Source organism: Podarcis tiliguerta (genome assembly GCF_965153285.1).
Source record: "Podarcis tiliguerta genome assembly, chromosome: 2".
Lineage (NCBI taxonomy): Eukaryota > Metazoa > Chordata > Lepidosauria > Squamata > Lacertidae > Podarcis > Podarcis tiliguerta.
Window position 1 is genome coordinate 10,503,997 of NC_139535.1, and position 13,838 is coordinate 10,517,834.

Below are 13,838 nucleotides of genomic sequence, written 5' to 3' on the forward strand. Positions count from 1 at the left end.
GAATGGGACAGCGGGGATGAAATGACTGAAAGGGGAGAAAACAGCACAACCCCAAAACATCTGTCAAGCTTTGCACCCTGTTGTGAGCAATAAATAGATGAGCCATTGCAATTTTCCAAATGGAAGGTGTGGCAGCTGAACCCACCAATCACAGAGGCATCCATAAAAACTGGATCTGAATGACTCGCATGATGTTGTACTCTCTGCAATCACCACTAGGCTTTCTTACTGTAGGGCTGTCTCTCCCTGTCCCTGTCCCCTTCCCCCCCAAAACCAGACAAAACCTCAATTGAAGGAGAGTCCTTCACCTCCTGAGGGACTCTGTTCCACTGTCAAATGTCTAATGGCAGTGGCATTTCTATACAGGAGCCACTCGTTTTCCAGCTTCATAAAGTGCTGCATGTTGATTGATTTGAAAAACTCAAATAAATAAATTTACAAAAAAAGAAAGGAAAAGAATTCAGTATTTTACCCAAGAAATTGTGTACATGTAAGAGGTGGAGTCGAAGCCCTGAACACCAAACCATGGATTTTACTCCAGTTTTGCTGTTTTATAAAAAAAAACCCAAAAACAATTTAACATAAGCCTCTTTGCTTAACTTATCCCCAATTAATTTCCCACCAAAACAATAGGACTATAACAATAAACAAAACATAAACAGCTTTACAAAATCAACGAAGTTTATTTAAACAGACCGAAAGAGGGAAAAACACAGACAAGCCTCATGTAGTAATTATCATTACTGTTGTTATTTAAATCAAAATAATTCTAAGTCATAGGTTAGGAATACTACACTATGTCCTCAGTAGATGATCACCTCACTTAACTATTGGTGAATTCTTTAAATGCTAGAGTTGTTTCCCTAACCCAGGGAAGAAAGATGTCCCACAGAGGGGCAATTAAGTGTCATCTTCAACAGCCTTTGCTGTCTGTACGCCCTAATAACATTAGCTAGTAGTTATGTAGAGCCAGTTCAGTTAGGAACATTAGATGTGACCCTATACCAAGCCAGACAAACTGGTCCACGTTGCTCAGAATAGTCTGCACTGACTGGTAGCGGTTCCTCAGGGTTTCAAACAGTGGTGTCTCCCAGTCCTTCATGGGGGTGTGGGAACCTTCTGCATGCAAACTAAGCTACAACTGCCCCCCCCCATCGTCTGCACTGACTGGGAGCAGCTCTCCATAGTTTCAGGCACAGAGTCTTTCCCGACCCTACCTAGAAAGGGCTCCATTCACAAGTGAGGGGGAACAGGGGGCACACAGAATTGGATCTCAAAGGTCTTCTCGTCCAACTGCCTGCAATGCAAAGCATCCGTGACGGATGGCCACCAACACCTGCTAAACAACATGTGACGGAGATGCTCACAGGTCAGGAGAGGCCCCGTCTGCACCATCTTCATGCCCCCCCCCCTTTCCATGGGGGAAACGTGAAGCCAACTTATACTGACCAGGTCAGGCCATTGGTTCCATTGTCCCAGAATTACAGCGCTCTCAAATATTTTTTTTAATGGGAGATTCCAGGAACCCAATGGGGGACCTTTTCAAAAGGCACCACAGCTCAGTTGTAGAGCACAATTTGTCCACGTAAGGCTCATCTCCAGCAGGTGATGTGGAAGGCCCACTCTCCACCTGAAAGCTTGGAGAGCCTGTGCTTGTCAGAATGCATAACACCAATCTAGATGAATAAGGCTACTTCTTACATCCTCGTGTTCTGCCTGTGAGATCTGGATGCTTCTGGTGAAAGGTGCAGGAGCCAGTGAGGGGAGCGGCCTGGGGAAAGTTCTACCTCTCTTTTAAATCAGAACCAGTGAAGGCAGTGAAGGTCCTGTGTGAGTGTCTGGAGGCGGTTGGAGGATGGATAGCAGCTAACGGATTGAGGTTGAATCATGACAAGACAGAAGTACTGTTCTTGGAAGACAGGGGGCGGTTTGGAAGGGAGGACTCCCTGATCCTGAATGGGGTAACTGTGCCCCTGAAGGACCAGGTGCACAGCCTGGGAGTCATTTTGGACTCACAGTTGTCCATGGAGGCAAAGGTCAATTCTGTGTCCAGGGCAGCTGTTTACCAGCCCACAGACTGTCTCGCCAGAGTGGTGCATGCTCTATTTATCTCCCGCTTGGACTACTGCAATGCACTCTACGTGGGGCTACCTTTGAAGGTGACTCGGAAACTGCAATTAATCCAGAATGTGGCAGCTAGACTGGTGACTGAGAGTGGCCGCCGGGACCACATAACACCGCTCCTGAAAGATCTTCACTGGTTCCCAGTACGTTTCCGAGCACAATTCAAAGTGTTGGTGTTGACCTTTAAAGCCCTAAACAGCCTCGGTCCTGTATACCAGAAGGAGCGTCTCCACCTCCATCGTTCTGCCTGGACACTGAGTTCCAGCGCCGAGGGCCTTCTAGCAGTTCCCTCGCTGCGAGAAGTGAAGTTACAGGAACCAGGCAAAGGGCCTTCTCGGTAGTGGTGCCTGCCCTGTGGAATGCCCTCCCAGCAGATGTCAAGGCAATAAACAACTATTTTACTTTAAAGACAACTGAAGGCGGCCCTGTTTAGGGAAGTTTTTATGTCTGATGCTGTATTGTTTTTAATATTCAGTTGGAAGCCGCCCAGAGTGGCTGGGGAAACCCAGCCAGATGAGTGGGGTGTAAATAATAAATTATTATTATTATTATTATTATTATTATTATTATTATTATTATTAAGGCCAGGCAGTGAAACCTGAAGGTTCACATTTGGCCTGAGGTTCCCCACCCCAGCCTAGAGTCTAAGCGATGAGAGAGGTCAGTAATTGTCTTTATTTGCTTTAACCGTTAAAAGAGATCCCCAGTATAAATTCTTCCAGCATTTACATTTAAAGCACCATCGTCAATCCCTGGTATTCCAGCTCAAAATCTGACCCTGCAAGATTTGCAGTCAGTCTAGGCCTGTTCTAGCTGGGAAGGTCAGAGGTGAGCAACTGCTTTGCCTGCAGGTTCCAGGATCAATACCCGACATCTCCAGGCAGGGCCAGGAAGGTGCCTGAATCCCTGCAGAGCCACTGCTAGTGTGTGTGAAAAATGGGTGATTCAAGGATGGGTGTTAATATTACAGGTTCAGAGCCATTGCAAACGGGTCACTGACAACAGCTTGGTCTTTTTTAAAGTTCCTGAAAAGGGTAAATCTGGACTAATGGGGGGTTGGGCGAGGATATGGGCTGGCATAAGGTGAGGAGCACTTATCCCACCGTCAACACCCATCTGGAAGCACCCAATTCTGAGCTAGAAATAGGAACTTGCCTTATACCAAGTCAGACCACTGGTTCATTTAGCTCAGTGACCTGGCAGTGGTTCTCAAAGGTTTCAGACAAGACAGTCAGAGCCCTACCTGGCAACACCGGGGATTGAACCAAGGACCACCTGCGAGCGAGGCAGGTGCTCTACAACAGCCCTTCCTAAGCTAGACAGGCCCATGGTCTCTGACTTGGTATAAGGTAGCTTCGTACGGGCCTGTGAGAAGAGCAGGTCTCAACCTTTGTCCGCAGTGCAAGCACTCAGGAGGTGGTCTCTCTCGAGTGGATTCTCTTGTGTCGTCTAAGGGATGCTTTGTGGCCGAAGCTCTGCCCGCAATCTGAGCACTCGTAGGGCTTCTCGCCTGTGTGAACCCTCCTGTGGTTGACAAGGTTGGAGTTCGTGCTGAACTTCTGGCCACAATCCATGCACTGATAGGGCTTCTCTCCCGTGTGCACCCTCTTGTGGTTGACAAGGTTGGAGCTCGTGCTGAAGCTTTTCCCACACTCGGCGCACTCAAAGGGTTTCTCTCCCGTGTGCGTTCTCTCGTGGATGAGAAGCTTGGACCGGCTGATGAAGCTCTTTCTGCAGTAGCTGCACTTGTGCGTTTCTTCCCCGGCTTGGGTTTTCTTCCCCGTGTGAAGCCTTTCGTGTTTCCGGAGGTAAGAGCTCGAGATGAAGCTTTTCCCACACTCCGCGCACTCGTACGGCTTCTCCCCGGTGTGGGTTCGCCCGTGTATAATGAGGTCTGCTTTCTGATTGAAGCTCTTGCCGCACTCCAGGCACTCGTACGGCTTCTCTCCCGTGTGCGTCCGGATGTGGATGACGAGCTGGGGCCTGTGGACAAAGCTCTGCCCGCACTCGGAGCACTTATACGGCTTCTCCCCCGTGTGCACCCTTTTGTGAGTGATGAGGTTGGAGCTGGAGGTGAAGCTTTTCCCGCACATCGGACACTCGTAAGGCTTCTCTCCCGTGTGGGTTCTCTCGTGTACGATAAGGGAGGCCTTGTCGCTGAAGCTCCGCCCGCAGTCCGAGCATTTGTACGGCTTCTCGCCCGTGTGGACCCTTGTGTGCTTCATAAGGTTGCAGTTGGTGCTGAAGCACTTGCCGCACTCTGAGCACTTGTACGGCTTTTCCCCGGTGTGGGTCCTCTCGTGGATAATCATGTGCGCACTGTTGTTGGAGATCTTCCCGCAGTAGGTGCACGTGTATAGCTTCTGCATCTTCTGGTTCCGAGGGAAATCAAAGCTCCGGCGCAAAACGCTGCCCCAGTCAGGGCCTGTCCTTTTCCTCTTCGCCTTCTGCCTTCCCTCGGCGAAGGTGCTTCCTCTGTTGCTCTCATCACAAAGAAAAGCTTGGACCTCCGCTGAGTTCTCCCGGTGGCTTTCTTGACTCTGTTGATCGCCTGGCATTTCTCCCAACCCACAAACCTGGAAAAATTTCCCGTTGAGTCTTGCCAAGGACACTCCGCTGATGCCCACTTGTGGGTGCCTTTCAAAGGGGAAGGACTCGCCCCCATTCTCATATGCTTGGTCGCTGCCTGCCAAAACAAAGAGAGAATCAAAAACTCACCTCTACTCCACACTGGAGGAAAAACCCTCAAAGCTGCAAATTGGATCAATTACCGTATTTTTTGCTCTGTAAGACTCACCAGACCACAAGACGCACCTAGTTTTTGGAGGAGGAAAACAAGAAAAAAATATTCTGAATCTCAGAAGCCAGAACAGCAAGAGGGATTGCTGCACAGTGAAAGCAGCAATCCCTCTTGCTGTTCTGTGATAGCTGCGCAGCCTGCATTCGCTCCCCTTACTTTTTAGGAGGGAAAAAGTGAGTCTTACAGAGCAAAAAATACGGTATCAAAGCTATTTTATACTGCCACACTCATTTAGGAATACAGGAAGCTTCCTTATAATGAGTCAGAATATTTGTGAAAAAAACAGAAGCTTTTTTAACTACGAATTTTAGGTCCAGAAATACCAAAGGAGCGGACGAGACTGTTTTATGTACACTACGACAGCTGCGCAAATGCTACTTGCTCAAAGATGGAAGGAAGATAAACTACCTACAAAGGAAGAATGGCTGACAGAGATGATGGACTATGCTGAAATGGCTAAAATGTCTGGGAAGATCAGAGATCAAGAAGATAACAAATAGAATACAGAATAAAGAATAGGGGAAGTGTACAAGTTACTTAAAAGAACATTGTAAACAATTATCCAGACTGCGGACATTCTCAGCCTCAGTTGGAGATGCTGGGAATTGGGAACCTTCTGCATGCCAGACAACTGCTCTACCACTAAGCAATGGCCCTTGCTTGTTTCCTTTCTGTAACTAAGCCTAACGACATGCGATTTAATTTAATACTTCTCCTTCCTCTTTCTCCATGCAAGCATGTAACACATATTTACATAAACTGTGCTTATGAATTAGTTGATGGCAGTAAAGTTTATGGAGAAAAAAACTTTAAAAGACTGTCACTTTGTTATTTTGTCGATGAGACAACTGTATTGTGGCTTCCAAAGAAGGTAGTAAGTACTATTTGTACAATCTACGGCTCACTGGCATATTGAATTTTATATGTATTTTATTTTATTTCGCATTGTGGTTTTAACTTTGCTTTGTTTGCCATCCTGGCCTCTCGCAAGAGGGACGGCAGGGTCAAAGAAACAATAACAACAACAGCAATTTCAATATGCTAATTCCTTGACCTCACCAGGTAGGGCTGACAGAAAGCCTGAAGGTTTGGTACCAGTCAGCGTACAGTAGACAATATTGAGTTCAATGGACTTTGATAAAATACAGCTTCCTGTGTTGCTGCTACTACTAATAACACTATATTCTTCTAGAAGGAAATTTAATAAACAAAATGCATTACATAAAATACATCAATTTTAAAAAGGAACGTGGCAAAGGGCATCTAAGGCAACTGAAGCTAGAAAAGCTCTCCCTTTTCTAGATGATGCTCAGCCCATCCTAGTCAACCAGAACAGCCACTTGCTCCATGTTGTATCAAGCTCTAAAAATGGAATGAGAGATTTAAAGGGCAGAGACCTGGGTGCCACTCAAGGCTTTCCTCCCAATGCAAACGGCAGCTGCAGGAGAGCTGACAGCAACCCACCCCTTTAAAATGTTATTTGCGTTACCAAAAAGACATGCGCGGTAAATAAATGCGAAGAGGCACTGCATATCACATCTGGGTCTGAGAAAAGGAGGGTGAAAGTTGGGCTTTCCCCCCACAACAGCATTCTCCCAAATTGATCCCTTCAGGTAATGCTGGCTGCAGATGATGGGAGTTGCAGCTCAAAATCCCTCGAAGACACTAGATTGGGAAGTGGCTTTTTCAGAGCTTTCACTGTCAAAAGCAGCCTGATAATTTCGCCGCAGAAATTGCAAAACGACCAGAGGATCCAGACCCCTATCCCTTACCCAGAAAGCTGGCCTCCTCTTCACTCTCCTCCTCAGCCTCTGCAGAGAGATGAACGTTTGCTGTGTCTAACAGATCTTGTTCGGACTTTGGGGAATTAGCAAGGTCTTCTGCAGGCCAAGACACCTGGAATAGAAACATGGGTAAAAATCCAGATTTATTTATTTAAAAGTTGTATACTGCATGTCCCAGGATAAAATTACAATATATATATATAAAAACAAAAAATACATAATCAAAACAAAAACAACCCAATAGCCCCCCACAACACATTGGAAGGCAGATTAGCGGAGACGCTGCTGTATTTCGATAAACAGGAACTGAATATCAGGAACTGATATCAGGAACTGAATAGCACTTTAGACCACAATCCTATACACACCTATCAGGAAGTGAGTTCCACTGATCTTGTATAAATAAATGGCTTATTCCTTTCCATGTTTAATAAGCCAAGGTACAATCACCTGTCCTGAACATGGGCATCATCTCAACAAACATTACAACAATCTTACACTGCAGATGGGAGCGTTGAAACCACAAGAAAAATCTAGATTTCCGCCCCCTCACCAGGGAGCAAACAGCATTATGGACAGGGTGGGGGAGCAATTTAGATCAGGAAGACGGTGGTGATAGGAAGGAAACCTCCTTCGCCACGGCTGCTACGCTGATGAAAACCAAAGTGTCCCCTGAAGATGCTTTGATGCCTCCAGATGTTTGCTCTAATAAGCCCTTTTTTAAGGATTAGAGAGAAATGCAGTGAGGAGGTTGGGCCTGTCAGTGAATCTTTGTCACTATAGCTCAGGGGTGCCCAATCTTTTTCCAAAGGGGGCCAGATTTGAAGAAGTGAACATGCATGAGTTGTTGTTGAGCTTTTTTTAGGATCTTACCCCAAATCTGCTGAACTTTTTTTAGAACCCAGAGAAGGAACTGCCTGTGGGGGCCGGATTAGGCTCCCAAAAGGGGCTTTGGATGTGCCTGCTATAGCTAAACAGAACCTCCATGTCTAGAGGAACTGGACCTGTGACCATGAGATGCTGGAAGACCCAGGTGAGAGGAGGGCACTTACCTTTCCCGGAAGCCCCTCGGTGTCTTGCAGCTGCAGCAGGAAGTCCTCAGCGAGGGCCGCCGCCTGGGCGCAGGTCTCTGGCCCGCATCCCTTGACCCAGCTCTGCATTTCCGCAGGCAGGATGGCCAGGAACTGCTCCAGGACCAGCAGCTCCACGATCTCTTCCTTGGTGCGCCTCTCTGGCTTCAGCCACCGGGAGCAAAGTTCCTGGAGCCGAAGCCAGGCCTCTCGGGGCCCCTCGGCCTCCTGGTAGCAGAACCGCCGGAAGCTCTGCCGCTCCATCTCCGACCTCATGTTGGCGTCTTCTTCCTCCTCGTCCAGGATCTCCTCCTTCACTTTCACAGAGGAAATCAGGTCCCCTCCTTCCTCGTGTGCCTCCCCACTCAGGTCTGGCAGCGTCTGGTCTGTCCCCCCTGCTCTCCCACTGGGCCACCGACTGGCATCCGCAGCTCCCCTGAAGGAGGCCGGGAGGACACCATCTCCGGAGAGGGGAGGACTGGGAGCCTGTGGGGTTTCCCACCGTGAACGAGGGGGGTGCATTGTCTTCAGGAAATCCTGCCACTGGGCATCCCAGTGCTGCTGTGGCCTCCGCTCCTCTGGCTCCTGCTTAATTTGATGTAAATCTGCTTGAGACAGAAGATCCCTGATGGTCCCAAGTTGGTCCGCAGGAGATTTTTTCCCTTTGGATTCCAGTCTCGCCCTTTGAATGGGTCTCCTCGGCCCCTGCTCTTCCATTTGTACGCTGCCCTGCTGGAAAAGAAATCAACACAAAGTAAAGTAACAGTATAGAATAAGACTCAAGAATAAAAACATAAGCATATTTTTTAACCATTACAGTGGTGCCTCGGGTTACGTTGCCTTCTGCTTAAGGCCGCAGCAAAACGGGAGGTACCGGAACGGGTTACTTCCTGGTTTCGACACTCGCGCATACGCAGCAGCGCTAAACCACACAGCGCGCATGCGCAGACGCAGTGCCTCAGCCTGAGGAAACTTCAGGTTGCAGATGAGCCTCCGGAATGGATTATGTCTGCAACCCGAGGTTCCACTGTAGTCAGTTTTTGAAATATATTATTACTCCTAATTCCTATGTTCAGGCTGTGAATGACAATGTCACCCAAATGACCCCACCCATGCACAAGAGGAAGTTATCCAGACCTGGAGAAACATCAAGGTTTATGGAAGTACAAATAATATTTGGGGGTGGGGGAACCAAGGCAGAGGGAGGGAAATCCAAAAGCAACCCAGTGAGAGGACTGAGCATGCTCAGTGGACAGGGGATGCTGATCCTGGCTGCAACTTCTAGCATGTTGGAAAGGCAGCAACAGATCTTTGTGTATGATTAAGGCTGTGATAGACCCACCAAACATTTAAAGTATATGACTTCACTCAAGAAACCCAAATTCTTAAGGGTGCTGAGAACTGTAGCAATAAACTGCAGTTCCCATGATTTTCTGGGGGAAGCCACGTGCTTTAAATGTATGGTGTCTGTACAGCCTAAGAAACAAAGAGAAGGAATATTGACCAACAAAAGCAAACAACCCACTTCATGTGGCCTGATAGTCCCTGTGGTTTCCATCTCTTGGTCTCATCGTGTGATGAACCTCTCTGTTCTGGAGAGAGAGAGATGCCTAAAGAGCCCTTAAAGGTAAAGGTAAAGGGACCCCTGACCATTAGGTCCAGTTGCGGATGACTCTGGGGTTGCGGCGCTTATCTCACTTCATGGCTGAGGGAGCCGGTGTACAGCTTCCGGGTCATGTGGCCAGCATGACTAAGCCACTTCTGGAGAACCACAGCAGCACACAGAAACGCCATTTACCTTCCCGCTGGAGCAGTACCTATTTATCTACTTGCACTTTGACGTGCTTTCGAACTGCTAGGTTGGCAGGAGCAGGGACCGAGCAATGGGAGCTCACCCCATCGCGGGGATTCAAACTGCCAACCATCTGATCGGTAAGCTCTAGGCTCTGTGGTTTTGACCACAGCACCACCCGCGTCCCTTAAAGAGCTCTTAGAGAGATCCTTTAAACTCCAATCTCAGCAGGAATCAGCACAGTGCTGAAATGGGATAGAAGCCCTGATCTGGAGATAAATGATCCCTCTGGCTGCTCTTTAAAGGGTTTCTAAAGAACAATCAGAAGGGTCTTTTTTCCGCAGATCTCATTCAGCAGGTTGAGCAGCTTGTGCTCTTATTTCTCCTCCAGCCCAGCACTGGGGTTGGAAGGTCTAAACATACTGATTGTGTTTGCAAGACTTGTATGTATGCTAGATGGCATGTCTGGTGAGTGTGTGCAGCACCTCTGGCGTGTGTGCATGTGACTTTATGGTCTGCATCTCTTTTATGGGTGCGCATGCATGTGCATACATTGGCCACAAAGCTCACTGGAATGTGGCCTCCAGAATCAATGCAGCTTTAAGCCCATAAATGTTTCGTTCCTCCTGCTCTATCGGAAAGAACAATCAAATCTGAGACTATCAGGAGGAGAGAACTCCTGGATCTACAGAGTTAATGTTCTCAACATCCTATGGACACAAACTGCAATGAGATTTTCCTTTAATTGCTTTGAGAATTTTTCCCATAAAATATGAAGCAGTATAGAAATGAAAGGAGTAATAATCTGAACATGAATAGCTAATTTCAATTTTGCCTTCCTCAGTCTTTTACAATACTGTCTTTAACGTTTTTATTATCAGTAATTCATTTGCATATGTCACACTTAAGAATCCTCCTTTCCTCTGCATTCTCAAAACCGTCACCCACTTCAACTCTTTGTCTGAAAACTCAGCCGTATTACTGGGGAGGGTGGAAGATAAAACCTTTAACAAAACATGCTTTAAGGCTCTCTCACTTATCTACACGCAGACACAAGAGGTCACTAGCTTTGACAGCTTGGGGGAAAGTTCAGATGTGTTCTCCACGGAATGGATCTATCAGCTGTTTTAATTGCCGTGACAGATCAACAGAACCTCCATGTGTAGGCACAGTGTACCTTGATTTGGGGCAGGCAAAAGAAGCCATTTCCTTGCTAAATGAATCGGATGGACATCATTGCCACAAGATGCAGTGGTGGTGGTGGTGGCTAAGAGAGCTTTAAAAGGCGATTAGACCAATTCACGAAGGAGGGCGATAGATTTATCAATGGCACTGGCAGAGGAAGGGGGCAGGAGTAGTGGCCTGCAAAGAGTGTCAGGGGGCTGCAGAATGAGAGGGGCACCTCCCTGTTGCACTGCTCTTCCCTTCCCCCTGCCTCCCCTTCCCTCTCCGCCGTGGGGAGGACCGTGGAAGAGGACGGGGCTCCCTGCTGAGGGACAGGGAGAGGGGTGGCAAAAGCCCCAACGACGCCGCTGAGCATGGGACGACTATATGCATCGTCCATCGCGAAGCAGCAGCTGCCTTGGACCCCTCATTCTGCCCCTTGAGCTCAGGACTGAAGGGAGCAGCTCCCCAGGGTCTCCGGCAGGGTCCGTGCCAGCCTGAGCCAGAGATGTTTGCCCCTGTGCCCTCCTGCAGATGCCCTGCCCCTGAGCTGCGCCCCTTCCCCTTCCTGCCCGGTTGGGGGGCGCCCTGCAGCCTCTGACTCCACTCGGGGCCTGATCCTGCCAGGCGCACGTGCTCTCCCCCTCCTCTCCTCCCCCCCCCCCGCCTCCTGCACCTCGGACTCCTCGCTCCGTCCCTGCAGCGGAATCCGGCTCCTCTCCGGGGAAACTCGCCAGGCCACGGGCCGCTGCTCCTCCGCTCTCCTCGGCGGGGGACAGGAAAGTGCAGCCGCTCTCGAGTCCCCCTGGCTGGCCCCGTTTCCTGCCTCTCTGAGCATCGGAGCTCGCTGGCTGTGGGTTGGGCTCTGGGAGGCTGCGAGGCTGGATGCGCCCCCTTGCGCTGTCCCTCAAAAATTTTTGTATCATTGGAATCTACCTGGCATCTTATATGCCGTCCAGAATGTTGGACAAATAAGTCTCCTTGTGATCCGATGTGCAGTTTCCTCATCAGTAAATCTTTTCAGGAAGCTGGGACGATGCCACCCTGCAGCCATAGCTCTCAATTTTCAGATTTCAAAAGAAGGGATCAGCAGCCTCACCTGTCCCGGGGACAGTCTACAGGATAGCTAACAATCCGGGATAGCAGCAGGAAATGGCACTGGAATAAGGGAATTTCCGGCAAAAAAAGGGAAGGTTGACAGCTATGCCTGCAGCCCGAATGGGTAGCTGGAGGAGGCAGTCCAGTTCCCAGTTCTGCTGGTTGGGATCATGCAATCACTTAGCTCCAGCAACCGACCTTTCCAAACCCTCCAACATTTCTCTGATGAAAATAGGGACATCCCATTCCATAAATATAATTTTCCTATTTATACATCACACATCTTATTATGTTGCCCCAGCCGCTCTGGGAAGTTTCCAACATATATTAAAAACATAATAAAACATTAAACATTAAAAAACTTTCCTATACAGGATTGCCTTCAGAGGGCCGGGGGTTGGATAACTCCATTCTCTAATTCTAAATAGTGGCACTTGGAGGGTTTGTCTTTCCCTGCTTTTTCATTTGCTGCCTCTGGTCTCCTGCATTCATTCAGCAGAGGAGGGGAGCAGTTTTGGTCTTATACTTCCCCACCCCCCCTTGCTGGTCATTGACCATATTAAAGATATTTGAATTTCCCCACCCCCCACCCCACCTCACCCCCAATATAACCAAAAACACTAGGAGACACACACACACCATTCTGGAGTGAGGACATAAAAAATAAAATCTTTTTTTTATTTTATTACTTATTTTTGCAGTTCAATCTACCGTATCTATAAATTTTATTGTTTATAGCCAATGGCCACCACAATACAATATGAGCACAAATCACACAGCTGCAAAAAAAAACAAAAAACAAAAAAAGACATTGCATGCACCAGACCAGGATAAATCTATAGCGTCCAAAATTTATTTTCACGGTTGTTTCAATGGGAAGGATATAGGGCAGCAGAGCCAAGGTGGTGGGGTCCAGATTAGAGTTTCTATCATCCTTGACTGTCTGCCCTGCTGGCTGAAGCTGATGGGAACTGGACAACAACATCTGGGGACACCTCAATGGTTATTCTGTGATATACAGAATCTACAAAGGATTAAGGCACTGATCCAGAAGAGAATGAACTGAGAAGAGGCCTCACTGAATTATCTTGGAGCAACTATAACTGTAGTGTGTCAGTGCGATCTGTCTGAAGTGAAACAGAGGAAGATCACAATATAATAATAATAATTTCTTATTTATACCCCACCCATCTGGCTGAGTTTCCCCAGCCACTTTGGGCGGCTCCCAATCAAGTGTTAAAAACAGTACAGCATTAAATATTAAAAACTTCTCTAAACAGGGCTGCCTTCAGATGTCTTATAAAGATAGGATAGCTGCTTATTTCCTTCACAATTGAAGGGAGGGTGTTTCACAGGGTGGGCACCACTACAGAGAAGGCCCCCTGTCTGGTTCCCTGTAACCTCACTTCTCGCAATGAGGGAACCACCAGAAGGCCCTCGGCGCTGGATCTCAGTGTCCGGGCTGAACGATGGGGGTGGAGATGCTCCTTCAGGTATACAGGACCGAGGCCATTTAAGGCTTTAAAGGTCAGCACCAACACTTTGAATTGTGCTCGGAAACGTACTGGGAGCCAATGCAGATCTCTCAGGACCGGTGTTATGTAGTCCCGGCGGCCACTAAATGTTAATAAGCAGAAACCTGTGCAGGAACAGAGACAATACTGCTGATGTGAAAGAAAAATGTTTCATAAGAAACTATAAAAGAATTCAAGGGAGAACGTGCCCATGTTTGAATAAGCAGAAGATTGTACAGTGGTACCTCAGGTTACATACACTTCAGGTTACAGACTCCTCTTCTATTCTTCTCAGTTATATGATTATGAAAGTAAAGTTCTTTTGAATAGCAAGAGTCTGGCCACTGTATAGTCTGTAAAAAGGAACTATCAACTAGAATAGCTATTTCGCTTCCTAACTATAAGCTACTCTGTTACTTTGGATATCATAAAAATTCACAGACAGACAGACTTTAATGTTGTATACAGTGTAAGGCTGGGGAATTGAGAGGT

The 13,838-nt window shown here is 47.8% G+C and overlaps 1 protein-coding gene across 1 annotated transcript in view; it reads right to left on the minus strand.

Moving 5' to 3' along the window:
* Positions 1 to 663: 663 nt before the first annotated feature.
* LOC310670210 (uncharacterized protein) overlaps positions 664 to 13,838 on the minus strand; it is a 48,113-nt gene continuing 34,938 nt past the window's right edge. The window contains exons 3-5 of the mRNA XM_083425101.1: positions 7,761 to 8,510; positions 6,697 to 6,820; positions 664 to 4,810 (exon numbers count right to left, since the gene is read on the minus strand). Of these exons, the coding sequence (XP_083281227.1) occupies positions 3,534 to 4,810; positions 6,697 to 6,820; positions 7,761 to 8,510 (2,151 nt within the window). The 3' untranslated portion in view covers positions 664 to 3,533. The remainder of the gene's footprint in view (positions 4,811 to 6,696; positions 6,821 to 7,760; positions 8,511 to 13,838) is intronic.